This window comes from Apis laboriosa, unplaced genomic scaffold (assembly GCF_014066325.1).
Source record: "Apis laboriosa isolate Shangri-la unplaced genomic scaffold, ASM1406632v1 scaffold112_cov148, whole genome shotgun sequence".
NCBI lineage: Eukaryota > Metazoa > Arthropoda > Insecta > Hymenoptera > Apidae > Apis > Apis laboriosa.
This window is the reverse complement of record NW_025220865.1, coordinates 1,872,683-1,899,787: the sequence shown is the minus strand read 5'-3', so window position 1 is coordinate 1,899,787 and position 27,105 is coordinate 1,872,683. Positions and strand designations below refer to the sequence as shown.

At 25.4% G+C, this 27,105-nt stretch overlaps 1 protein-coding gene and 1 pseudogene across 1 annotated transcript; one reads left to right on the top strand and one right to left on the bottom strand.

Annotated features, from left to right (window-relative positions):
- Positions 1–1,501: 1,501 nt before the first annotated feature.
- Positions 1,502–25,716, bottom strand: LOC122711313 (gamma-aminobutyric acid receptor alpha-like). The gene is made up of 8 exons (XM_043929956.1): positions 25,587–25,716; positions 20,739–20,931; positions 19,824–20,044; positions 6,868–6,950; positions 6,224–6,364; positions 3,581–3,733; positions 3,219–3,478; positions 1,502–2,303 (listed from the first exon to the last, which is right to left on the bottom strand). The coding sequence occupies exons 1-8, from the start codon at positions 25,691–25,693 to the stop codon at positions 1,917–1,919; spliced, it is 1,545 nt and encodes a 514-aa protein (XP_043785891.1). The 5' UTR covers positions 25,694–25,716; the 3' UTR covers positions 1,502–1,916.
- Positions 10,754–11,653, top strand: LOC122711318 (annotated as a pseudogene).
- Positions 25,717–27,105: the final 1,389 nt, after the last annotated feature.

Below are 27,105 nucleotides of genomic sequence, written 5' to 3'. Positions count from 1 at the left end.
GACTATTTTTTGAAATTGATTTTTATTGTCGCACCTAATACTCGGTTACTATTAAATTTTTCTACTATCTCACTCGCTAAACGTTCTTTTAATGTTTAAAACATATTCCATATGTTTTATCAACAATATTTCATCAATAAATAGAACTGATTCAATTTTTTATGGAACTAACAATTTTTAATATCCAAATACAAATTTTAAACAATTTTTCCACATATTTATTTTAAACATTATCGTTTATAATTAAAATTTTTTTCTCACATGTGCACGAGTCATAAGAATGCATTCTTCGAAATAAATTAATTATTTAATTAAATATTATAAAATTTGATTTTATTGATTAAAAAAAGAAAATTATTTTTTTCCTTACTTTTTATTTTCTATTTATTTTAATTGAAATGTTTATATCCGAAGAAAAGTTTATTAAATTTTCTTTTCAAAAAATAGTTGATTAACTCGAACATTGTGATTTCGAAAAAAATTTTATGAATTGTTAAGAATATGTTAATAACTAAAAGTATAAAATCATAACATTTTGATGTTATCAATCAAAACTGTTGGATAAAGGTCGAATCTATAATAATCAATCGTTATCTAAATTGAAGATGATGAGTATAATTTAGTGCTTGTTTTGATATATAACTATTCTTAATTATTCAATTTATTGGCCCGATTGCTTATTTTCAGAATGATATAATTTCTATGATTGATATCATTTTTATGGATTAGTAGTTTTCATACATTTATTTCTATTTAGAATAATTAATTGAATAAAAAGGTATTTTATATATTAACATATTATAACTTAACACTTAGAAAATTGGATGATATTATTTTTTATATATATATATATATTTCTAAGATGAACAATTTTTCCATTTGTCCAAAGAATAATGAATAATGATAATAAATAACAAATAATAACAATAATAAAATATTTGTTAATAAAAAATAAAAAATATTCTAATTAATTATTAAATATTTTTAAAATTATAGTTTAAATGTATGTAGATGTATTTCTACATTATAAATCAATAAATATTAATAATATTGTTTATTTAAATTCACTATAATAAAAGTTTTAAACACAAAGAATAATAATCTTCTAAGTGTTAAGATTATTAATAACATACAAAACTTTGAAAAGAATGATTCCAACCAATTCTTATTTCTTGAATCACTTTAAATAATTTTCATCTCTTATTATTTTTTTAACATATATTGTAAATTTATATTGTAAACTTTATTAAATTAATTAAATTTTTAATGTTTGATTTCATATTTTCACCTATTACTAATATCGATTGATACTAATAATATTAGTGAATTAATACTAATAAATTTTTTTACATTATTATAATATATTTGATAATAAAATTAAATTTTTCTATATAAATTTTATATAAATTATAAATCTGAGATTATTTCTATTTCAAATTATAATTGTCAAAGAAATTTAATATGTAATTTACCAATTTACTAATTATTAATCAATAAATTATTATGCAATAAGACTCTGAATATTAATAGCTTACGAATGTTTGTCATCCAATGAATAGAGATCCTACATTATGTTTTATACACAAATATTTCCTTCGGTTTTTTTTGATTTGTCTTGTTATATCTATTAAGTACTATAAAGTACTTATAACAATTCCAATTTTCTTTTCATTTTTTATTTAATATGATTAAATTTATGAATGATAACGATAATATTTGTTTATTCAATCGTTTCAAAGCTCTCATTATCTTTGTTAAGTGATTCGATTACTTCACGAAGAAGTAATTCTTATTACACATATGATTTCTCAAAATAATATTTCTAGATTGGTCGAACAAGTATTTCCTCATAAATCACTCCATGAAGGATGTTCGTACATGTGTTTTTTCTTCAATGTTCTGTTTAACGACCAGTCTCACGTGCCATTTGAATTCACATTGTAATAATTGATACGCTCGCTTCTTGACAAATATGCAAACCAATAAAATACGTTGATTGCTAGGAAGAATACGGGGAACACGATGCGGCTGGCTCGATCGATTTTTGATACGGAATTGTATCTAGGAGTCCTCCTGCGTCGTCTTCGACCTGATTCCTTTCTGCTTGGAGGAATTTGTCGAGGAGGTGGACTGCAGGCCACGCAGGACATTTGCCAGTGACCCATTGTAGGATTTTTGCTCGGTTCTGGAATTGCTGATAGCGGTATTACCTCGATTATACCATCCTCGTTCATTGTAAAATTACGACTTGAATGTCCACGAGCTGCTAGATTTCCGGCAGTTCTTTTATTCGATTGGGAAATCTGAAATAATAAATATTCTGTTAGTTGAATAGAATCATTCATAAGAAATGAATATATATATATTTTTTCTTTTGAGATTCTTTTTCTGAGATTTCATCTTTAATATTTTAATAATAATAATTGATTTCAGTTTTACTAAGTATTCCATTTTAACTGGGTTTCTTCTATTTTTCTGCATTTAATAAAAATTAGCGCGAAAAATAAATTTGATACGGTGCTAAAATGAAAAATGAAAGAAGCAACAAGATCGTATCCATAATTTCGTTATATCATGATTACGCAATAGGGATGATGTTTCTTGGTTTCTAGATCATCCCTTTATTAATGCTCACTATCAAGTTTTCACGCAAGCATGTGTTCAATATTGATGGAAACATAAAAAGGTATGATAGATTGTTACATATTAGCAATGTAACGATTTTAATCTTTAACTGGGAATATCGAAAAATCAGGTTTGCCGATTTTTGTAGTCACTGTGGAACAATGCTAAGACAACAGAGCATGAATTCTTACAAAATATGAATATTAAACGATCTTGCCCATACTCGTGAAATACTTTGAGATTTATTATATTATCCTTATTGGAATTGAGAAGAAACATATTTTTATTAGTTTATTTTTATTTATTATCAAATTATTATTTAGTAATTTTGAATTTTTTTATTAAAATATAATGTATAAAATTAAGGACGAAAAAAATATTTCTTGCAATATTTGTAATACGATTCTATGATAAATTAACATCTGACTTATTATTTTTATTATTTTATAATATTATTAATAGTAGGCTTTTTTTAAAATTATAATTATAATGAAAAGTTAATATAATAGTTTTGCTCTTATGCTACTTGAATAATAAAGTATTCAATAATGTTTTAATATTATAATAAATTATTTTCAAAGTATAAAAATTACTGGTTCTTTCTTCAATGGCCGTGTATCCGCTTCCTCTTCATCGCTGGAAGTTTCACTTTCGCTTAGATCCGAACTGAAATAACACTCGCCGGAACCGTACTTGGTGAAATAGTGGACCACCGCAAATTGTATAATGGTGGCGAAAATGAAGGCGAACGAGAGGAAAACGAAGAAATCCAAGGCAGTGGGATAAGGAACTTTTGGCAGATCGGTTCGCGCCTCCAATCCCAAAAATGTCATTGTTAACACAGTTGTTATTCCTTTAAACAGATTTTTTAAATTTTCCTTCTATATAAAAATTGTTTGTTAAAATAATTATAATTTTGATTAATATAATAAATATTCACGATCTACGAATTTACCTAGTGATACACGATCTGCAGTGGCTTCTCGATTTAACCAGAAGGAGACCCAAGACAGGACGACTAGCAAAACACAAGGTCCATATACTTGTATAAGAAAATTACCCATGTGCCTTTGCAGATGAAAATATACCAGCAACATCGAATATTCCGCTAAAATCAAATAATACTTTTAATATATAAAATTTTATTATACTTTTTATTTTGTCTAAAATAATAATATAAAAATCAAGATATATTGCATTTTTGTTATATTTATTTAATATTAATCTTTATTACATATTATTTATATTATATTAATAAATAATAAATATATTATATAATAAATAATAAGTATAATAAATAAATATTAAAAGTATTAAATAAAATTTATATTAAATGTAAAAAATATAATTGTTCAAAAGAGAATAAATTATCCCTTAACAAGAGATTATATAATTCTATCTTATCTAAAATATAATTAATTATTATATATAAAATATAATTATATAATAATAATTATAGTCTATAACAAATATAAGCTAAATACTCTTAAATAAAATATTGAACATGATAAAATAATACAATATTCAAATATCTTTTTTCTATACAATAATAAATATATAATATAATCATATAGTCATATAATTAATATTACATGAATGTTTCTGCAATAAAATAAACAAATTTAAATTTAAATTTAAAAAAAATTAAAAATAAAAGCAACTTAATTCAATGTTCATAATTTTTTTCCAGTTCGATATTCTTAAATTTCATCCAAATTATACATATATTATAATATTATAATATTTATTTTCTATTTGTTTCAATTTTTATTTCTACTTGAATTCCATATCAAATATTAATTCGTATTGAATTGAAATCAAACACAGTTGTGATCATTAGCTTCTTTGGTTACGCTTGAAATCTGTCGCATTGAACATATCATCCAATTCTCCTCTTATTTGCCTTGCATTTTTTCACTTGATAACGTTTACAAACTGGAACAACTTTATTGGACTTCATCTGATACATCATTCTGTTTCCTGTATATTATTTCCGGTATCCGACGCGGCATCCATTTCGATTTATCGAATACAAACAAACAATGCACGATTATTTGGCTTTTGCATTCGTAAATTTTTTCAAAATCAGTATTTTTCAATTTCTTTAAAATGTAACCTTATTACAACAGCGAAATAAATTACTCTATTTTTGCTCTATTTTCTCAGTTGCATAAATAAATTATTTACATCTATTTTTTTTTATTTTATTATTTCTTTTATTTTTTCGTTTAATAATATATTTCAAATTTAGATAAAAAGAAAGAAGTTAATCGAAGTATCGATTCTTTTTATCGATCAAATATATCCAAAGCAATAAAAAATAAGAGAATTTTATTTTCTTTAAAGTTCTTTTTTCTTCTTTTCTTTTTTTTTCTATAAAAGAATTATTCAAAAGTATTTGAAAAAAAATATAACTATATTTTGAGGTTAGTTATCGTTAAAAGAAAATCATGATATTACAATATCAATTTAATTGTACTATTAATGTATAATTCTTTAATTTTGAAGATATTTTTCTTGTAAAATAATTTTTTATTACTTTTTTGAATCAAATATCACTTGTTTGCGAAGCATTAATTGATGCTAATCCAATTAAAAGTTGGAATCCTTGCGTCCTAACCTCTTTTTTTCTTATCAATCGATGGAAATGGAGATTTTTGGAAAAGAATTTTTTTTTCGTCGTTGCCAACTTTCTAACGTGGAAAACCTTATCTTTTTTCTTTATCTTTCTTTCGTTTCACTTTCTATTCCCATCTTTCATTTTCTCTTTTTCGTATTTCTTTTTTCTTTATATCATGTCGTCGTTTTTTCTTGCATTGCATTTTCTGGTCAATTTCACCTATTACTCTTAGCTTTATTCCTACATGTCGATACTCTTCTTCTAGAATCCGTAAACGCAATAAAAGTTTCCAATCGAATTTCTTTGCAATCGTTAAGAGACATTTCTTTCCTTCGTTTCTTTAATTCAAATTTACCCGCCGATATTTATCGAGCTTTCAACGACTCTTAACGCGCCACACTTTTTTTTTTTACATTTCTCTTATATTTTTTTTTAGAATCGATCATTCTTAAATTATCATCGATAAAAGATCTTAGTTAAGAAATTTATTTTTTATGAATTTTTAATTCTTTTAATGAATAAATTTGATATTAATAAATATTGTTTGATAATATTTTACATGAAATTATTTTCAAGAAATTTTAAAGATTTATTTGAAATATGAAATATATTATGAAAATATTGATGGTGGAAATTGAAATTATTTAAAAAATAAAAAGAAAATTATTATAAAATTAAAATAAAAATATATTATTGATAAAATTAGAATTTTACTTGTAATAATTTTAATTATATATTTATAATATTACATATTTAAATATATATATTCATTTTTTAAATTTCTAAAGATTTGATTCTCTATATAAATGTACATAATAAGCATAATTTTAATAAATAAATAAAAAAATGAAATAATATAGCAAATAATAAAAACAAATAAATCTTTTAAATAAATTTTTTCAGCAAATTGAACAACATTTTTTGCATCTAAATCACTAAATTTAGAAATGAATTATCTAATAAGAAATATCGACTCACTGTGTGAAAGGGTCGTCGATGCAGAATAATTTGCAGTAGGATTGGCAACCAAATCGAATTGGGATAATTTCATGTCCTCGGCGATTGCTACTTGTCGGGCACTGTTCCACTTGTAGATCACGTCCCGCTTCGTGTAACCGACTGCAATCAAGAGAATATTTCTTAGCTTAGCTCGTTCGCCAAAGAACTATAAAAAAAAAGTATCGAATTCATTCCTCGTTTAAGTGTCACCTTTCTTATTCAATGAAAATTCCTCCCCACAGATGTATTTCTTATTTAAATCTCTCTCTTTTTCTCTTTCTCTCTCTGTTTTTTTCCAGCACAACATAAAGAAAAACACTGTTATTATGTTGTTTAATTGTTATCAGAGAAATTTGTGCTTTTAATATTGTTCATCTTTGGTTTTCAAGATTTCTTATTTTTCTTTTTCTTACCACTTTTTCTATGTTCAATTTTCAATTAAAGACAAAAATTTTATTCTAAATATAGAATATAAGGATTCAAGATAGAGGAGAAATGAGAGAAAGATTAAGATTCATGATCTAAGCTTTTTTAGCGTTAATTTTAACAAAAGTTCTTTATAAATGTTTAAAATTGTTTTCACTAATTTTTCTTTTTAATTTTCTCTTTTCAATTGAACTTACAACTACCAAATTGTAGTGGACATCTTTGTGTATCCATTGGAAAATTTTCAAGATTCATTGGACATCCTGCCTTGATCGTGAGTCTAAAATTAAATATTTATATTATTTTACTAAAGAAATAATCTTATGAGAAATATATCAAATAATTACTTTTAATATTTATTAGTCAAAAATTATTATTTTTATTAGTTATTCAAATGACTCTAAAATAAATGATCAATATTTATTATTATCATGCTTATACTGCGAATACAATATTTTTATATTAAGAAACATAACATACAAAAAAATTACAAAATATCAAAAATACGTTATGATATTTGAAGAATAAAATAAATTTTTGTTTAAACTCTATTTTATCAAAATTTTTTACAAAATCCGCAATTTAATTATCATTCATCGCATCAAAAATCAGATTTCGATATATCTCCAATTTTTTATTCGAAACATGTACATTTTATTCGAAATATTTATGCATTAGATCGCAGATGATATAAATTACAAAAAAATGAAAAAAAAAAAATATTCATCATAATAATCATAGCTTTGTTCGATGGACCTCGAGAATGATTCGTTCATTAGAATCATCCATCTGTTTGATACAGTCTTAACCGATGTATAACGCCTTATAACTTGACATATAATTCAGTTTTGTTCTTCACGCTACTTGGCGAACATAATAATTCGATATCATGGATCTCTGAAATATTCGATTCGCGATTACCTCTCTACGTGTTGTTCCCTACGTGGTACCATTAGTCGAGCCTATCTACTAATTCGAATATAATACAATTGCATGCATGTATATATACACAATAGATATAGGATCGTGATATCGGAAAATATTATTTAGCACCGGTAGAACGAACATTTTCAAGCGTTTTCGAGTGCAACGGACGATGAGGAGCCACGAAGCTTGGCTATTGTTCTTTTGGCACGACGGACAGGTGGACGGAATACGAATTTTCAGGAAATACAGAATATATGGAATAATCTTTCATTAGTAGAAATTCTGTGACTGTTCCGCAGATATCCTTTTGTTTTAAGTCGTTTTCGTGGAGATTGCACATATAAGATTGATACATGAAAATTATCGTTTCTTCGAATTTGATAAATTAGAATGATCCATTAAATTTTGCGCGTTGTTCTCGATTGTTATCAATCGTATTAACTGTTCGATATCGATAATGTTTGTTGTTGTGTGTTTATATTATCTATGAAAATCAATGTTTCAGATTTCAGATAATTTGATGATAAAAAGTTGGATATATATAATGTTATTATTTGAAAAAAATTATTATTCACTATAAAATATATTAATATTGAAAATTATTTGAAAAATATTTTGTGATAAATAATAATTTGTGTAATATAAGAGATAAAGATCTTAAGAAAAAAATTATTTTGAAATATTAAACTTATTAATGATATAATAAATATAATCAAGTGATTATGATTTCTCAATGTACATATATATATAATATTTTGATTTTTTTTGATATACAAAGAATCTAATTTTATTTTATATCTTGAATTTTGATATCTTGTTTAAATTGTTATTTTTTAAAAATCCTTGTTTTTTTATACATATTTTTCTTTAAAAATTTCCAAAACAGATCCTTATTAAGATTTGAAAATTTCAACTTTCAAGTTCTATAATCGCGAGATAACATAGATTATGATTATATAATTCCAAGTTTGTTGCAATGTAGTCGTATTACGAGTTTAATGTTAAAGATGTCTCTAGTATCAACTATTAGTTAAATGAATAGACTAAAGATGATAAAGCACATAGTACTCAGTTCTAACTAGAATTACGATATACATGTATATTAAATTAAATTATTGTATGTATTAGAATATTATATAAAAGTGAAAACTGTTTTTAAATAATCAGATTATATTATCATTATATTATTACATTATTATTATTGTAATATTGTTGTCATAAATTTTGTAGATTAATAATAAAATGTAATTTAATTCTCAAGTAATTTAATTTTGCATTAGAAACGTCTGTACATGGGCAATTATATTAATCTGCTGACGTTAAGTCAGTTAATTGCATATAATTACAGTTGCATATAATTTGATTTTATCTGATATTTTTGTAGTTTTTAAAGTTTTAATTGAAAAAAATAATTTTTATTACTAGTATCAGTAAATCTTAATTAATAGATAATAAAATAAAATAATAGATAAAATTAAATAAATATAATTTCATGTAGAAAATAATAAACACTTTGATATCAATACTTCTTATTAATTGTTTATCCATCCATTTTTATGATGAAATATTTTTTAGTTTTACCAGTTACACATGTTTTTCAACATTTAATCACATAGTTACTATAGCTTAGTCATTTTGATCAAGGTATTGAACATGTTCAACCAAGGATAGATCTCGAGCAATTTACTTTCGACGATTTTCCACTACATTTCTGGAGTTTTATAAGAGTTCTTTACAGACTCAATCACGGTTCCGATCGATCTTCTTCCAAATGATCGATTTTCGAAACTTAATTCACGATTGTTATCGACGACTCGATGATACAGAAAAAAATCGTACGACGAATGTTTTAAATATTTTAAAAGACGAAAAAAAAAATATAAAATAAAACATAATTAAATATATGATATTGTTATAAATTTTTACAAAATTCTTTTTTATCATTTTGTTTTAATTTTTCAATTTTTTTCCCATTAATTAATATATTCTATGCAAATCATAATAACTTATAAATACTAAATATAAATAACTAAATATAAATAAATACAAATTAATTTTCCAAATTCTATAATTCAAGTTTGTAATTAAGATATTTCAATATTTATAATAAGATAAATGTGAGAAACAAATCTGAGAGAAGATAACAGAATTCATTTCCTCTTGGAGAAACCAAAGTATTAATTAAGCGATTAATTGGCTCGATATTGACGTATTTCCGCATTTCATCTTCAGATATGAATCTGAATTTTCTATTATATTTTATTATACGATTCATCATATTCAGATTTCAAACACGCCGATATATGATGTTAAATTTTCTTCTCGCGTTCAATGATATTTTATTTTATTTTTATTTCGTTGAATATCCATGGAAGCATTTTACAAGGAGGAAAATCTTTCTATATTTCAAAATTTATTCTTTCTCGAATAAGAAATAAATCAGGACAATACTTGAATATAATAATTGATACGATATTCAATTTATCGTATGAATGTAGTTTGACAACTTTGAATGATAAATATCATAATTCATGAATTATCATAAAAATTTTTTTTTAATGAAAATGATCAAAGAAGCAAATAAAAAAGTTACCTCCTCATTGATTTCGATGATTTTATAATATGTTGCAATATATTTTTATAACTTTGAACTTTTGTCTGTTGGTTTACCTTAAATTCATTGATATGTTTATTTTGATTTTTTTATTCTCTTTAAAAAAAAGAAAAAAATAATAAGAACTAATCAATTCATATTTATAATCAAATTTCGATTCTGACCTAGATTCCAGATTGGATCCTTATTTTTGTACTAATTTATATATTATAATTTTAAAATATGTTGTTAACACATCCAATTTCAAAAATTTTCCACATGTTTTTTTTTTTTTTTTCTTTTCCATAAACATTCAACTTTTGTTCAACAAGCTCGATAAACATTGACACAAAACGATATTCTTTTATCTCTCATTATCTCTATTATCATTTATTATTATTTTTCAAATGATTCATTGTTATTTATTTTTTATGTCAAAACTTGATTCAAAATTCGCGTTCCTTATTTTTTTTCTTTCAATTTTCAATAAGGATTTCAATTTTCCTTTCTTCTATTGATCAGCCACGCTATCTCTGTTTGGAAAGTTAGCAGGATGATTCTCAATGTCGATTACAAACGTATTCGACTGCGTTGGAAGATGTGTCAAGCGACTAGAGGAGGAACTTTTCACCTTAATTGCCAGGCGAAAAGCAGGAAACGTTTTCGAAGTTGAAAAGGGTTCGTTGGTACATCAAAAGCACTTGTTCAGCAAGGTGACGTCATCTCCTTTTTCAAATCTTTCTCAAACGATTTTGTAACGTTCTACGTGTTTCCGTGAGATAGAATTGTACTCGATTATCAGCCATTCTATTCTTTTGACTTTTGCATTGAGGAAATAATAGTGGTAGCATGATCGCGTATAAAATTAATAAAATAATGCAAGAAATAGTAAATTTAATGTGCTGAATAATTTTTAAATTTAATTTTTAATAACGTAGTATAGATTTTTCAAATATATACAATTTGTACTTATTTATATTTATATTTATATAAAATACAATTTATATTTATATAAAAATTTGAATGATAAAATCTTTACCAATTCTCAACGAGATAATTATGTTAAAATCGATATAATATTAAAATCTAGTTAATTGTTAATCAAATTAAATATTATCCAAGAAATTCTGTATTTATTCAGAAATTTCGCAGTAATTCAGCAACGAAAAATTCGAAATTTATATTCGGACGATATAATTTGAATTATAAGGAATGTTTGCACCGAACAGATTCGATATTTATTGCTACCCACTGGTAAACCCTTTTGTATCGTCGGAGATTCGCGGTGAAAATAATTTTCATTGTTCATCAGGTCGAATGGGTTTCATTGTGGACCGTGTGCAGTTTGCTCGAGAGCTTGACGTTTGAATTTACCGCCACGAACACGTCCAGAAATGTTCGTTTACACGCCGAGAGACCGAAATCACAAAAAAATATCGAGAAACCAGAGATTGTTGATTTGAAAATTGAATTGAGGACAACAAATTTCCAAAGCATAGTTAAAATTTTGTTTGAAAGAAAAAAATTCTAATTTAAAACAATTACTTGTTTTTATAAATATTAATATTTGAAAAAAATTAATAAGAATTTTCAATAATAAAATAAAATTAAGACAAATTTTAATTTTATGTAATTATTTATCTTTTTGAGATATTAATATTTATACAAAATCAGAAGAAATTTAAGTTAAAATTTATTATAACTTTTGGATTCTTAATTCTTTATAAATTATAATTTTTTTTATATTTTATTCATTTTTGCATTATTTATTTTTTTTACAAATATTAATATCTGAAAAAAAAAATTTAGATAAAATCAATCGTATTGGATCCTTGTCAAGTTTTAATTTTTTAATATCATATTAAATATTATTTGAAAATTATATTAGATTGGTCTTAACTTAAAGTTATTATGCTATAAATAATAAAAATAAGATTCGTTTAAAAAGATATCCAAATTACAAAATCTTGAGAAAAAATTATTGCTTATAATAATATTTTTTCTTTTTTAGACGAATAAAGTATTCAAAATTATATACCATAAACAGTATATTTACAAGCATATTTACAAGATGCTTAATTTAATCCATACTAAATATCGTAAATTATTTGTAATGCCAAAAAAATTTTTGTGTTTTTCAAATAGATTTAATCTGTATAATTAAGTATGTAAGTTTCCATAGGCATGTGAACATTTTTTAAAAATGAAATCATAACCTTGTATGATTCTGAAGATTGAAAATATTAACTATATACTTGTTTTTGTATATACTATTTACTTGTTTTTGATATTATTGTTATCTTTTATCTTTTATCGGTATTGTTGAGTTAATATTAATACTTCTGTTGATTTTTTATTAGATATTATAACTTGATTTTTGCAATGTCGCAATGACGCAATATTAAATCAATTTCAAATCATATTGAATTTCATATTAATTTTTTACATGTTTACATATTTACATGTTAAGTAGGAATAAATACTTGTGCTAGATTTAAAATCACGATAAAAATTATAATAATTAGCAACACTTGTTTGTTGCATCAGAGTTATACGTTATAGGAAACAGAGCAAAAATATCTGAAATTTAAAATCCTGGCTGCATTCCAAATGAGTACGCCACAAATTGAAACAAACCATGGTTTCAAATGTGTATTGGGAATTCTTGTTATTTATGGTCGGATTTAATATTTTCTAATGGTCTCATCAATTCTAATAATTTATGATAATTAATATATTATATTATATTTAATTAATATATTAATTAAATGGAAAACTATGCTATTATTATCATAAAGCGATAAAAATATAAAAGATATTATAAATATTAAAGGTATTATAAAAGATATCATTATTACAAAAAAAATATCAATAATTTTTAAAATTTCAAAAAAAGAAATAATCTTAAGAAAAAATAAATAATAAATCATAATATTTATTATGTATAAGTGAAATATTTTATATATAAGAATGATTAGCTTTTAATAATAATAAAATTTTCGCCACGTATCACATTTCCATATTATGTCAATATCACAGTTTAAAATTTAGTGGAATTAACGTCTATCTCTTCAGTTACGAATCAAGTGGTATTAGTGAACGAGACAAACATGTGCAAGGATGAAATGGAGAGATGAATATCTGCTCAACTCAGCGGATATACAAACCGCGTCGTTTGAAATTGAAATCGACCATGGATTGTCGTCCATGCATGGAAGCTTGTAATTAATCACGACATTCTAATATTACGGATATTACGAATAAATTTTTATCTCTGTCCGAATAAAAAACAGCGAAAAAATCGATCCATATATCGCGACAAGAAAAAAATATAAAAAAAATTAAAAGGAAGAAAAAAAAAATGAAACATGCAATTTCGTGTATCTCATATAAACGAGAATCTGAAATTCATTTTAATTATATATAGTTACGTGTCATTTTATCATATTTGAAAAAGATATATTTGAAAAATATATTCGAATTGATTTTCCACTTAAAAGAGATAAAAATATCTTTAAATTCGTGTATTTGAATAATGTAATTTTGAATACAATTGTACAATTTAATATTTAGATATATAAAACGATTTAATCTGTTTTTATTAATTCTTATTATATATATATATATATATATATATGAAAAAAGCTTTTTAATTAAGAAACAATTAACTTATTAAGTTAACAGATTAACTTATTTTCCTATATACTACAATATTTTATATTCATTTTTTGCTTTATATAATCTTTCATTATAATCTTTCATTTAAATAAAATAAACTATCTAATATGTTTCATGATTTTTATATCTTATGTATATATTACCATCATCTATGATATTTTACATTTACTAATTTTACTTAAGCGAATCATCTAAATAAATAGTATATTTTCTTCAAAACATTTCAAGTATTACTTCGTATATATTACTGCTTTTCTAATGCGATGAGATAGGAATTTTAGTAATCAAAAGTTTTACACTATCCGAATATTTTTAGATTTTTTATACAAGATTTAAAAAAAAAAAAAAAAAAGGAAGGAAAAAGGGACTATTTTTTAACCTCAATTAAACAAATTAAATCATTTCTCATTTTAAATTTTCTAACTACTTAAATAAATTAAACTACTTATTATTTATACATTTTTTGATCTTATAATAAATCATATATAATATAATATATAATATAAAAATCATTATCGTTAAAATTTTATAAATTATGAATCAAGATATCATGTATCATAAACTAGTTTTACTAACCTATCTCTTTCTATGCATTCTCCATTCAATTTAAAACAGCCGTGACCCAATACCGTTCCAACAAGAAAAATACGATTAACAAACTATAAAGATCAACAACTCGAAAATTACCGTCACAGTTTAGCCATGTTTCGAATCAAACGTTGATTTCGGCTAAATAATTATTGTCTAAATTCGACTAACGTGAACAATCGCCAGTGCAAACATGGCTAGTAACGCGCATAAGGTTAGGGTATATACACATGAATACAACGGCTAAGAGAGAGGATCATATTGGAAACTATGTACGTTGGCACAAGTATTCTAGCCAGTTGCACGCATGGACGAACGGAATCGCTGCAGTAACCAGGCATTTCGAGATCCTCGAGATCCTCCGTCCAAGAGGATATAAATCATCTCGAGCGTGAAGTGTACATACGGTGCCGAGTTAGAGGAAAAGTGGAGGGGGACTCTTCACATTTGCCAGCCTCCTTCCAGTTACCTCGCCGTTTCGTCTTACTCTCTGACGCGGTATTTGCGAGCTTGATTCTCGGTTCAAAGAGAAACGCGACCCTCTTTTTTTTTCCTTTTTTAATTTTCTTTTTTTTTCTTTTTTTTTCATCGCTCGAAAAATGCGCGGGAATTATCTCATTTACCTCGCTGTGTATTTTTAATTCATTTTTAACATGGTTCTTATTTTTTTTTCTGTCGGTGATGCAGAGCTTGGTTAATTCTAGTACTGTTTATGAACAAATAATGGAAGAATTTAAGAAGATTTTGTGATTTTTTTATTGCACACGGATGTATGAAACAATTAGAGAAAATACTAGATGAGAAGTGGATTGTTGTATAATGTAAATATATATTTATATGAAATTTAATAGTTTTATATATTTTTTTTACATAGAAAGTTTTTTACATAACATTTCGTTTTCACATAGTATTCTACATTATATTAAGGAAGATTAGTGATGAAAACTTTATCATGAAAACTTTGCCTGTAATTAAAGTTTGCTTCTTAGTGAGTGAAAATTATGCGAATTCATTAAAAAATTTAAATGAATTCATTTATTTCAATATTTTAAAAATGTTTTTTTTTTTAAAAAGCAATTCTTTAACGATAAAATATTCATTTGACGAATTAATAATAAATTATTAATAAATCTTTAAAACCAATGATTTTATTGAATCATGAATAATAAAATTAATTAATCTTTTAGAAAAATATATTCGGAATTACATTAAAAAAAAAAAAAAAAGAAAATTCGTTACATATGCATCGATTTACAATGCATATAAAACAAATACTATTATTGAGTCGATTTCTCCGAACTCACTTTATAAAGAACGCTCCACTTCACAAATTCCAATTCGGAGACCTCTTCAACCTCTGAATAAACCAACCTTACTCCATCCAAATTGTTCACTCTCAAATAAACGAGTGTTTTAAACGAGCGGAACGAAACGGAGGGATAAACACCAGCAGTTTTATCCGACCACAAAAATTCATAGAATACAAGAAACTTCAAGAGGAATGAGTTTCTAGCCTAGCAAGAGGATAAAGAATATATATAAAAGAAAAAGAAAGAAAAACAAGTGGAATAAGAGGAAACAGAAGGAATGAAAGAAAAAGAGGTTTATTAGTTTGCGTTTATTATGACGTATTCTTTAACAGCTTTCACGGGCCACCTCTCTCTCGTTTGCATAAAAATAACGAACTCGATTAGCATACAGACGCGACGAAATTCTAAAATCATTTCGTTCTAGAGATCACGTACACTACCACCACGTATTCTACCACGTAGGCAGAATCTAAAATCATGGATTTTCAGCCAAGGGAATCCTTGTGGTTATGGAAGATCACGGAGTGCATGCGGCAGATTATCCGTAATGGATAGAGACGTGTTTTAGGTCTACTTCGGTCTGGAAATGAGCGGATGTTGTCCATCCTAGGAACGTTTCCACTACTTATTCTTGCCATCCGTGAAATCGTGCCATGATTTCGCGATCTTTTATCGCTGAGAGAGCATGCGTATTGCAAGAATTTAGAGAGGTTAGATAGACTTATAACGCGATTGCCAACATTCACGGAAAATTATCTAGATGTTACGATTGGTTTTAAAGAAATAATTATTAGAAAAAGTAATTTTTTTTAACACTTTAAGAGATAGAATATTATTAATATTTTGCTACAAATTTTTTAAGTAAAATAAATCCATTTTTTATTATTAAAATTATAAAATGATATAGATAATAGTTTAGACATCAATAATAATTATTATTGAAAAAATATATTATTGAAAAAAATATTAAAATAAGACATTTTATAAAGGATTAAAAATTATTCGTCTATAATTATTTGATGAATATATGCGCATTTTTAGAATTTCTAAGAATAGAGACACTACAATATTGTTAGAATATTATTAAAATTTTATTAAAATTAAATTCTAAATATTGAATAATGAACAATATTATTAAATATTTTTTAATATTAAAAAATAATTTAAGAAAAAAGATATTATTGTGAAATATTTATTTTATGGATGTTGTGCATAAGACTTAAAAAAGACTTTAAAAAGAATTAAACGATTAAAACTAACAAAGTTTCGAAATTTAGTTAAAAATAAAGTTGAAACGGAAAATATTTAATGTTTCTACGGTTGCAGATGTGTTTAATCTCGGCAAAGTAACTAGAAGTTGTTCAAATAAATATATACGAAAAACTTTACTAGTAGCTAATAAAGTGTTGTGCAAATAGCTGAGACGTGATCGACATTAATGGCTATCAATCGGTCATGAAAGTGTACAATGTATCGAAAAGAATTCGATTTTCTACCCTAGTCACATCCTACGATACTCTTTTACAAATTCTTTCTAAGCTATTATAAACGTCACCAAGATTTATTACATAGTTGATGAAATAAGATCAGGTTTATCCAATCATCTGTTAAAAAGTAATAAAAGACGAAATATTCAAATATTCAATTTGATCGAAAATTTAAATTTCTCTCCATAACTTGGTATTCACTTGGTTCACGAATAATTTTTTTCAAAGAAGATTAAATATAATTATACTATATTACTATATTACTATATTACTATATTACTCAATTGAGATTATAAAATAAAAAAAAAAACAAAAATGGAATAATAAGAATAAAATGTTTCCAAACAAAATTGTAAATTTTCTATACTTAACCTAACTTAATCTTGTATTCATTAAAGCACCAATAACATATTAGTAACAAAATAAATGAATTTTTTATATTAAAAATATTAATAATAATATATTATAATTTTTTTTATATCAATGTTTAAATCAATATATCAATATTTATCACAATTATATTCATTATTCATATTTAAATTTACACACACGATTCATGAAAAGAAAACTTTGATTGGAGGATCGTTTCACGCAACTCTTTACACCGATCTAGAGCTAACAACATTGACGCAAATCAAGACGGTAATCTCAAGTTCTTTGTCTTTCGGACACCGTACACAAAAGTTCAGAGAAGGACGATGCACTTTTGAAAGAACAAACGCTGTGCTCGGCACATGATTCTTAGATAGCCACGAGATGCACGTGTATATGTGTGCAGAAGCACCTTGAGCTCAAGAGTTAATTCTGGTGTGCACAATAGGTCCGATCCAGAAGACTAGGTCAAGAGAAAGGGAATGAGTTAACAAAAAGGAAACGTATATGATTCCTTGTTTTCTGTCTCTTTCTTGCATTCTTTTTCTATCCTCCAATCGTTGATCGCGTATATTTCTATTCGCTGTTGCGCGGGCAATTCAAAATTGCTAATAATAAATCATCTGATCTAATTTTTGAAAAGAATTTTGTATTTTATCCATGATAGAATATCTACGATATTAATTTTGTGGTATTTGTATGAGCTTTTGTATTTTTGAATATTTGTAGATTGCCAGTAAGATTATAACCATATTTAAATATGGTTAATTGATAATTTATGCATATATTTGAGCTAGTCATTGGTATATTATTATTAATTAAATATATTATAATAATATATTAATGATTAAAATTGAAATATTAGATTGAATATTGTTAACATTGAATATTATTATTGATTAATCAATGATCTTATTGATATTTGCAAAGGATATGTCAACTAATTAAAATATCTCAAGTTCAAAGAAATATTGTGCGAGCGAAACTAAATAATTTAAACTTACTCTTACTTGAATTTTAAGAATTTCGAAACAAAGTTTAACAAATCTCGATCCATTTCTGATCACGATGATTGATACGATTCAAATAAGAATATAATGTAAATATATTAGAATAGATTATCGATTAAAATATTATCGTAAAATAAAATAAAATTCATTTATAACCTATAATGGTAAACTTCAAAATTTCGTGTTACAACTTATATGTATAAATGAGAAAACACATTTCTTAGAGGGAAATGAAAGTAATTTGAAAATCAGCACCGCGTAAAGATGTCATTTAACCACATTTTGTATTCTTAAAAGATCGCAACATCATTTATCATTATTTATACCATTTAAGTATTCCTCCACTCCTCTTTGATCCATATTCTTCGAGTAAAATCATTGCGTTTTCCCTCTTGAAATGTGAACGACTTGAATTCAAGATATTTTTTGAACTCGATCCAGATACATTTTCGAACCAGCAAAAGAATTCATCACTTGGAATGGTATGATCAAATACATATAATATTATATTTGATATAATATTATAAAAAAATATATTTGATATAATATATATAAAATTTTTCAGTAGACGGAAAGAAAGAGTTGTTTGACATAAACAGTGAAGTGAAACACAGAAATGCTATCATGCACGATCGATCGAGGAATTAATATATACGACAATAAAACGATAAACTTGAAATAATTGAATCATTTATTTTTATTTAATATATTTAAATCTTTAATTTTTTTTTAATGAAAACTATTATTATGACTTTCAGAAAGTAATTTACTTACAGAAAGGTAATTTTCAATTTCTGGATTTTTATTAGACAGAATATCTTCTTCTATTATTATGATGAAAGAAAATTATATGTTAAGAGTTTTCAAGACATTTTTGTGTGAAATTTCCAAATTAAAACTTTCAGTTTCATGATATCAAAAGCAAAAAAAAAAAAACTTGACTTTCGATTTTCAATTTCGAGAAATTTGAATTTTACATTGCTTTTCAACAAAGAAACAAAAAATCGTATTCTATAGTAAAAAAAAAAAAATTATAATTGCTAATTTCGAGTTTTTAAAATAAAATTACTTTAAAAATCACTTTCAAAAAATTCAAAGATACATATTCAATATGAAAAAAATAATTATAAATTATACAAGAAATTATACAAGAATATTATGAATTATTATGATATGATATTCACTCACCTTGAACTGTAGAGCACTCTACCATCTTGATAAAGTCTGACGAATTTGTTGGGACTGGTTATAGTGTGTAAATAACTATGCTTCCCGTTGTAAAAATACGTATCCGGCTTCCAAATCCTTGCCAGCATCGATATACTAAGCGCCAGAGTTTCTTTACCGCCTTGAAAAGCCAAACGTCGATCCACCCACGATTGCCGGAAGTAACAATCCATTGAATAAGTCTGCGCAAAAATTTTTTTTTTTTTTGTTACTTTTATAAACTTTTATTTGATGAAATCTTATAATTAATGGAATTTTCCTCTGTGTTATCGTGATATTTTACAGTGATAATGTATTATTTATTTGGAACAGAAATACAACTAAATATTCTTATATTTTATTATTTCAATTTGTTTCATCCTTCATACATCCCTTTTATCTTATTTCTCTTATTCAAAATCCAAGGATTCAAAGATTCAAAATTTCAAGAATTCAAAAAATCGAAAAAATTATAACGATCCAAAAATTGAAAGAAAATTCTAAGAAAGAGAATCTAGAAATTAAAAGATTTAAAAATACAAAATGTGAAAAATTCAAAAAATTCGAAGATCAAAAATCCAAGGATTCAAAGATTCAAAGACAAGAAATAAAAAATTCTAAGGATTCGATAAATTCAAAAACTTAAGATCCATAAAAAGAATCTAAAAGACTTAAAAAGATTTAAAAATTCTAAAGATCCAAAGATTGGTTTTACAAGAAAATACATATAAGATTGCTTTTGTACTCAGTTAAATAATATCACGAAACCATTGAAATCGAATTTGTACAATGCTGGACAATGATGAATGAGATCTGGAATGATTGTAGAGTCTATATGTAGCAAGGAGAGTGTCGTTGGGAAGAGAAACAAAAGGAAACGAACGAAGAGATACGAACCATATCGACTTCGGAAATCGGACCCATACTGCGCACCATAATGTCGACCTCAACCGTGGCCGGTGGACCACCGAAGTCTGGTCTCACGCTGTTGTCGTAACCGCGAAGCAAATTGTCCAAGAGCTCGCTTATGTTGCTGTGATTATTGCTCTGCGTCCTCTGCCTCGTGGATGTTTTTGCTCCTGTTGCTGCTCTATAACGATCGATCTATTAATATCAATTTTTATTCGATAAAAATAATGTAAAATTAATTATTTTAAAGAATTATATTCTCTTTTTCGAATAAAAAAATTATTGATTATATTAAAATATTCGATTTATATAGGTTATATCGTGTAAAATATACGCTAAATTATTTCTTTTTCATAGTGTAACAATAAGTCATTATTATATTCAATACAAAGTCAAAAATTTTCACATTTTCAAATATTCGATTAATATAGATCACATTGTATAAAATATATGCTGTAAAGTATAAATTATTTTTTCATATACTTTATAATGTAAATAGATTGTTATTGCATTCAATGGAAATTTAAAGATTTTTTTATGTAAAAAATGTGAGATGAAATTAAAAGTTTTGTTATCGAAATACATTCAGAAAATAGAGAAAACTGCGTTATTAAAATTTCTTTTTCTTTCATTTCCATATTTCAATCGGTTAACAAAGGAACTCAACATTTCTATAGTATTTAAAACGATCTTTTATTCATTGACTGGAAGTCATTCTACCTGAAATTAGAGTAGTTCAAGTTAGTTTTTTTTTTAATTTTAATAAGATTTAATTAAGTTTAAGAAAAAGTTATATACGATAATTAAATTCTTAAAATATTAATTATCTTATTAATAATATATTGAAGATTACTTCAATTATTTCTTGACATCAAAAAATCTTTCTAATCGTCAAAAAATCATTCTGTCAATTTTAACGTATATATGTTGAAAGCCTATTAAATCAAAATTAACGATCGATTTGTTGTTAAACTGCGCGGTTCTCCTTAACCTACATTCCCCTCCCCTTAATCTGCATCACATTTATCTATCTATTTGCACGATCCTGAATCATCGTATATCATATTTAAATATATCGATATATGAGACAACCACATGTGGTATTTTTCACTATTTGAACGCATCATGATTGTACCGTTCCTCCGTTATCGTAAACCGAGGTTGCTTTATGTCAGAACAGAAGGGATAGAAGAATATCAACAGACGAATAGAAAGAAACGAAGAATGTATCATGAACGATATCTGTAAATTTTTGTGAAAATCTGCTGAAAAATTTGAGAGAAGAGCTCATATTTGGATTACAGATTTGAAATAGATAGGAATCTGAAGTTAATAAATTTATTTAGAATAAATAATTTTATAATTCTTTTTTTAATTGAACATTTGTCCATTACATGTTCTTACTTGGCCAATTTATGATTGATGAAACAATTGATTGACACATGTAATAAATAAAGAATATGAAGTAAAATATTTTTATTTTCTTTTCAATTATTCTTTGTATTCATCTCTAATAATAAAATAATTCTGTAATAAGCTTATTTACATAACCTTGAATTTTAAAACATACATGTTTACATATAAATATTATATCCATACTAACCTATTCGTTTTGTCAAAAAAAAAAAAATTATCCGTTTTTTCAAAAAAAAAAAAAAAGAAAATTCTTTAAAAAACAAAAAGAATCGAGAGAAATACAAACACGTCCAACTCAAACATTCTCTCTGCCGATTCTCCAACCTAATAAACCTCAAGATTCCTCTCCAAATTAAGTTCAACTTTCTTCCTTTCTATTTTCCTTGTCTACCACTCGAGAAAGGAAAACAAACGGATAACACTTTAAAAAATACTCTTTTCGCTCATTGTTCCATCCGGTTCGACAGCTATTTCGTTTATGTTTCGCGTGTATACGTGTGGTGAAGTGTACATACAAGAGTGTGGAAATTGGACCGAGGGAATTTGGACAGTGGGCGGGGAAACGAAAATTGCGGATCGTTTTTAAACCGAAATAAAGCGAGATTTTAATGTCTCTCTCTCTTTGTCTATAACTTTTCAGGTCACGGTGAGAACGAATGCCCGATCGAACCCATGTTGTCCCTGTATATTTCGACCATCATCTGTGCCCAGTCTATTTTCCAGGATCGGCTGTATCCGCTTTTGTTTGCTGACATCGTGTCTTTTTTCGATTCCTCGATTCTTTTTCTTTCATATTCTGACCAAATGGACTATCGATACACTTACTGACAATATATAGAGTGTTCGATTAGGCACGCATCGTGAAACAAAAAAATTCGAATACTTTTTCCTATCTCTCTTTTTTATAAAAAATATTTTTCTTTTTTTTTTTAATTTCAATAGTCGAGCGAAGTGAATGAAACAAATCGTTAATAATTCTCAGAATATCTATGGATAAAAATGATTTAATCAGATTGAAAATTAAATAGTGATATTGATCTAGTTATATTCAGGATTCTAGTGGTTGTTAGAGAATTTTTTATCGTCAAGTTAAGTCTCTTTTACATGACTTGAATATTGCAATCATGCATATTATGTAAAATGTTAATATATTCGTGATATATTAATTTTTGCGTTTGTTTTTCTAACCTTTAAAATTAATCTTCCAAAGATATTCGCAAGAACGCTGTATTAACACTCTGAATATAAATTCAATATAGCCTTTAAAGTTTCAAGATGCATATAAATTTTCTTTTTAAAAAAATCTTAAGTATATATTTGAAAGAAAAAACCAATTCTAAATTAATGTCATATAAACTTGAATAAGATGAAAGATCGAACTTCTTACCTCTAAAATTAAAGGATTAGAAGAAAATTGTTCTCTCATCAACTTACATGTAAACTTAAACACGTGATCAATTTTGTGATCTTACTGTTTTTATCGATCTTATCGATTATAGCTTCCCAAATAAACGACACGTCTTAATTCTAAGACAATCATCTTACTATTGTATATTTTTTTTATAAGAAATCATTTTTTTTTGGTTGTCAGAAATAATGAAACACCCTATACAGAAGATGCATTTAAGAGATGTATTTAAGAGAATAGGAGGATTGGATGTGTTTATGCGGAGGATCTACATATTGAAATTATTAAAAAGATGGTTGACCTGTTTTTACCAGGGAAATAAGGATTTGAATGATGCATCCTACGAGTTCTTTCTTTCATATGACTGATTAACTCTCTCTCCTCGACCTCTTTCTAGTCTTTTATGTAAATATCAAGACGTAGCCTTTGTGGAGTGACTTCTTCACTTCGGTGATAGTGAGGTTTTATAGGGATTGCAGATTTGGATATGTCTCATGAATATTTTTTTTTTTTTTTTTATGATCAAATTAGCTTCTTGGTAGCAAGAATGAATTTTCCTTTGAATTTTGTTTAATTGATTGAAGTTGAGTGAGAATATATATCCTAATTAGATTTAATTTTTTACGTATTATATAATATATAGATATATAATATAATCTATAATAATTTTTATTTTATCTATAATATTTTTTATTTAATAATTTCTTTATAATCTTTTGTAAATACGAGTTTTCGAAGAATCTTTTTTTTTCCATATAATGACAACTTTCAAAAGAAAAATATATCGATAAATATAGAAATTTATAGGGATTCTTTTATAAGACTAAAAAAGATTTATATTAGACTCGAAGAGAATATTTACTATACCTAAGGAAACTTTCTAAAACTTTTTTTTAAGTTTTTTTACAAAAACTTGTTTAAACATCAAAAATTGTATTATAATTATTATTATAATATATTATAATAACTTTATATCTTAAATCAGGATTGAACATCATCGAGTTAAATTCTTTTTTTATTTTAATATAAATGATCTACGTATTATTTATTTCCATTCAAAAGAATTTCATAGTTTTCATGATTTTCAAAATTTTTTAAAACTATAAGCAATAAACTTGAATAATATAGAATATTTGATTTGTTCATTTTATTATTTATTTTTATTTCAAAGAAAAAATGCTTAATTCTTAATCAAAATGGGAAAATTACTTTTGTTATACTTTCGAAATTTTTTAATTAAATTGTTCGCATGATGGAACATAGAAATGAACAATTATGAGAAAGACAAGAAGGAAGAGAGAGTTATCAGTTCGAATTGGGTTAATTGTCTGACAAGAGGGTTCAAATCAAACAGGGTTCCAATGATCTGCATTACGACGTTCATCCAACTCTCCGAATATTCCATCGTTGCATTTACGATTTCTCGTCGAATGGACGCTGGAGAATCTCGAGTTCGGCTTGGCCCATAATGCAAGAACAATCGTATAATCATCTCAAGTATGTTCGTTATCAGTGGAATGACATGCAATTTTTAAGACATTTTTATTTCATCATTTTTTAACGATTTGCGACAGTATAGATATACTCATTTTAAAATTCATTTTATTTTTAATTAAGATTTCCAATTTCTTTATAAATTTTCTCTTGCTATTATTCTATAAAAAATAAAATAAATTGATAAAAATGAATAACATATTTTATAATTTATTTTTCATTAATAATAGATGTATGTAGATTTTGAATAATTGAAAACTAATAAAATTCATTAAATAATAAGAATTGGAAATTTCTATTTAAAAAAGATTATATATTATACTGTAAAAAAAGATTATATATTATACTGTACAAATTATAAAAATTAATCTATACTAAATAAATATCAAATTATTAACTGAAAATAAATTATATTTTTATACTAATTAAAATTTCGTTTCATTAATAAATATAATGATAAAAGAAGATTTGATATTTTGTTAAAATTTTTTATAAATAGTATAAAAAAATATTTATACAGAAACGATGCATAAGATGTGATCAAGTTGGCGAGGGCCAGAAGGACTCGCTGCTTCATCATGTCTTGGGACTGATCCTCCCTCACAATACGTCCTGATTCATTCATCAATTCGTTTGAAACGGCCAGCGTTTTAGATTTCTTCTATTTCTAAAACAAAAGATGAAAGCAAAGATTGTTAGTTTCTTTGATATACGAAAATATTTTCATGCATTATGCATTTAATTTTTTGTTAAAAAAAAAATTTATATATTATTAAGCATTAAAAAAAATAGATGTTATTAATTTAACTCATTTTCAAAAAAAGATTCATTTACACAAAAAAGATAGAAAGATAAAAAATAGATCAACGAGATCAAAAAATATTTTAAAAATGTTATAATTTATCTCTTTTTGATGCTTTGCCATCTCTCCTTTGAGAGATTCCTCTATCATCAAGCCATCATTCATCGAATAGTTAATGAATCACGAATTTCTCTTTTTTTCTTCTTTTTTTCATCATTTGCCGATCAATTAAACTGGAATAATTTCAAATTTTATTTTCAGTCGTTGACGAGGGAATATATCCATTGACGACACACTCGACGAAATTTCACCATTGATGTCCTATTTTGAATAACTATTCGAATGCATCGCTTTCGATCCAACTGTTTCCTAAATAAAAATATTTTTCTCTAACATGAGTGATTTTTCATAAGAGATTCTCTTAAGGAATTCCTATGTGTATAAATATTTCCATTTTATAAATTAGATTAAATAAATTTTTACAAATAATTTATATAGTTCAAATATTTCAAATTTTTAATTGATAAAATAATTAAATTATTAATTCAATAATTTAACATTGACTTGATCGAAAATTTAAATAATAAAGAAATTTTTGAATTACATAAATCAATTTCAAAGAATGTAACTGATTGACTTTTGAATTCTCTTTGATTTCTTACCTCCTGAAATTGTGAATATATATTTATGAATTACCCATATTGTTTGAAATATGGTTATTCCTTGCTTCAATTTTCAAATAATTATACTTAATTTTCTAATTTTTAAAAAAAAAATCATCAAATTCTATAGTTTTTTCAGAATATCTTTCACAAACAATTCAATTAAAAAAAAAGTCTCGATCATTGTAATATCTCGAATGAAAATCGTCATATCGAACAATGATCTTGTATCATTAAGCTTAAACACTTTGTATTCATGATGAGAAGAATCCGCTTCCAATTACGCGGTCGATCGACGATAATTAATATTATATTGTGGTCCAAATGAATGTGTGAGTGTAGCTAATTGACGGTTGGAAAAAAGAATTAATTCGTTCGTTCTTCCTTTGTGGTCTGAATTGGATGTCATACTTCGTCGACAGAGAAACACAAAACATGGCCTTTCCCATCGTGTTCCCTCGTTTGAAAACGAGGAGGCCGCAATTCCAGTAAACAAGCATCCGAATGGGTAAATATCTGGCACTGGTAGCGTACACACACGAGTGTGAAAGCAAGAGAGGAGAAAGGTAGTAA

Coding starts and splice junctions, on each gene's coding strand:
- LOC122711313 (XM_043929956.1), bottom strand. CDS start 25,693: ATGAATGAATCAGGACGTATTGTGAGGGAGGATCAGTCCCAAGACATG. Junction 6,951..19,823: donor AGAGTGCTCTACAGTTCAAG/GTGAGTGAATAT, acceptor ATTTAATTTTAG/ACTCACGATCAAGGCAGGAT. Junction 2,304..3,218: donor GGCCATTGAAGAAAGAACCA/GTAATTTTTATA, acceptor TTATTATTTCAG/ATTTCCCAATCGAATAAAAG.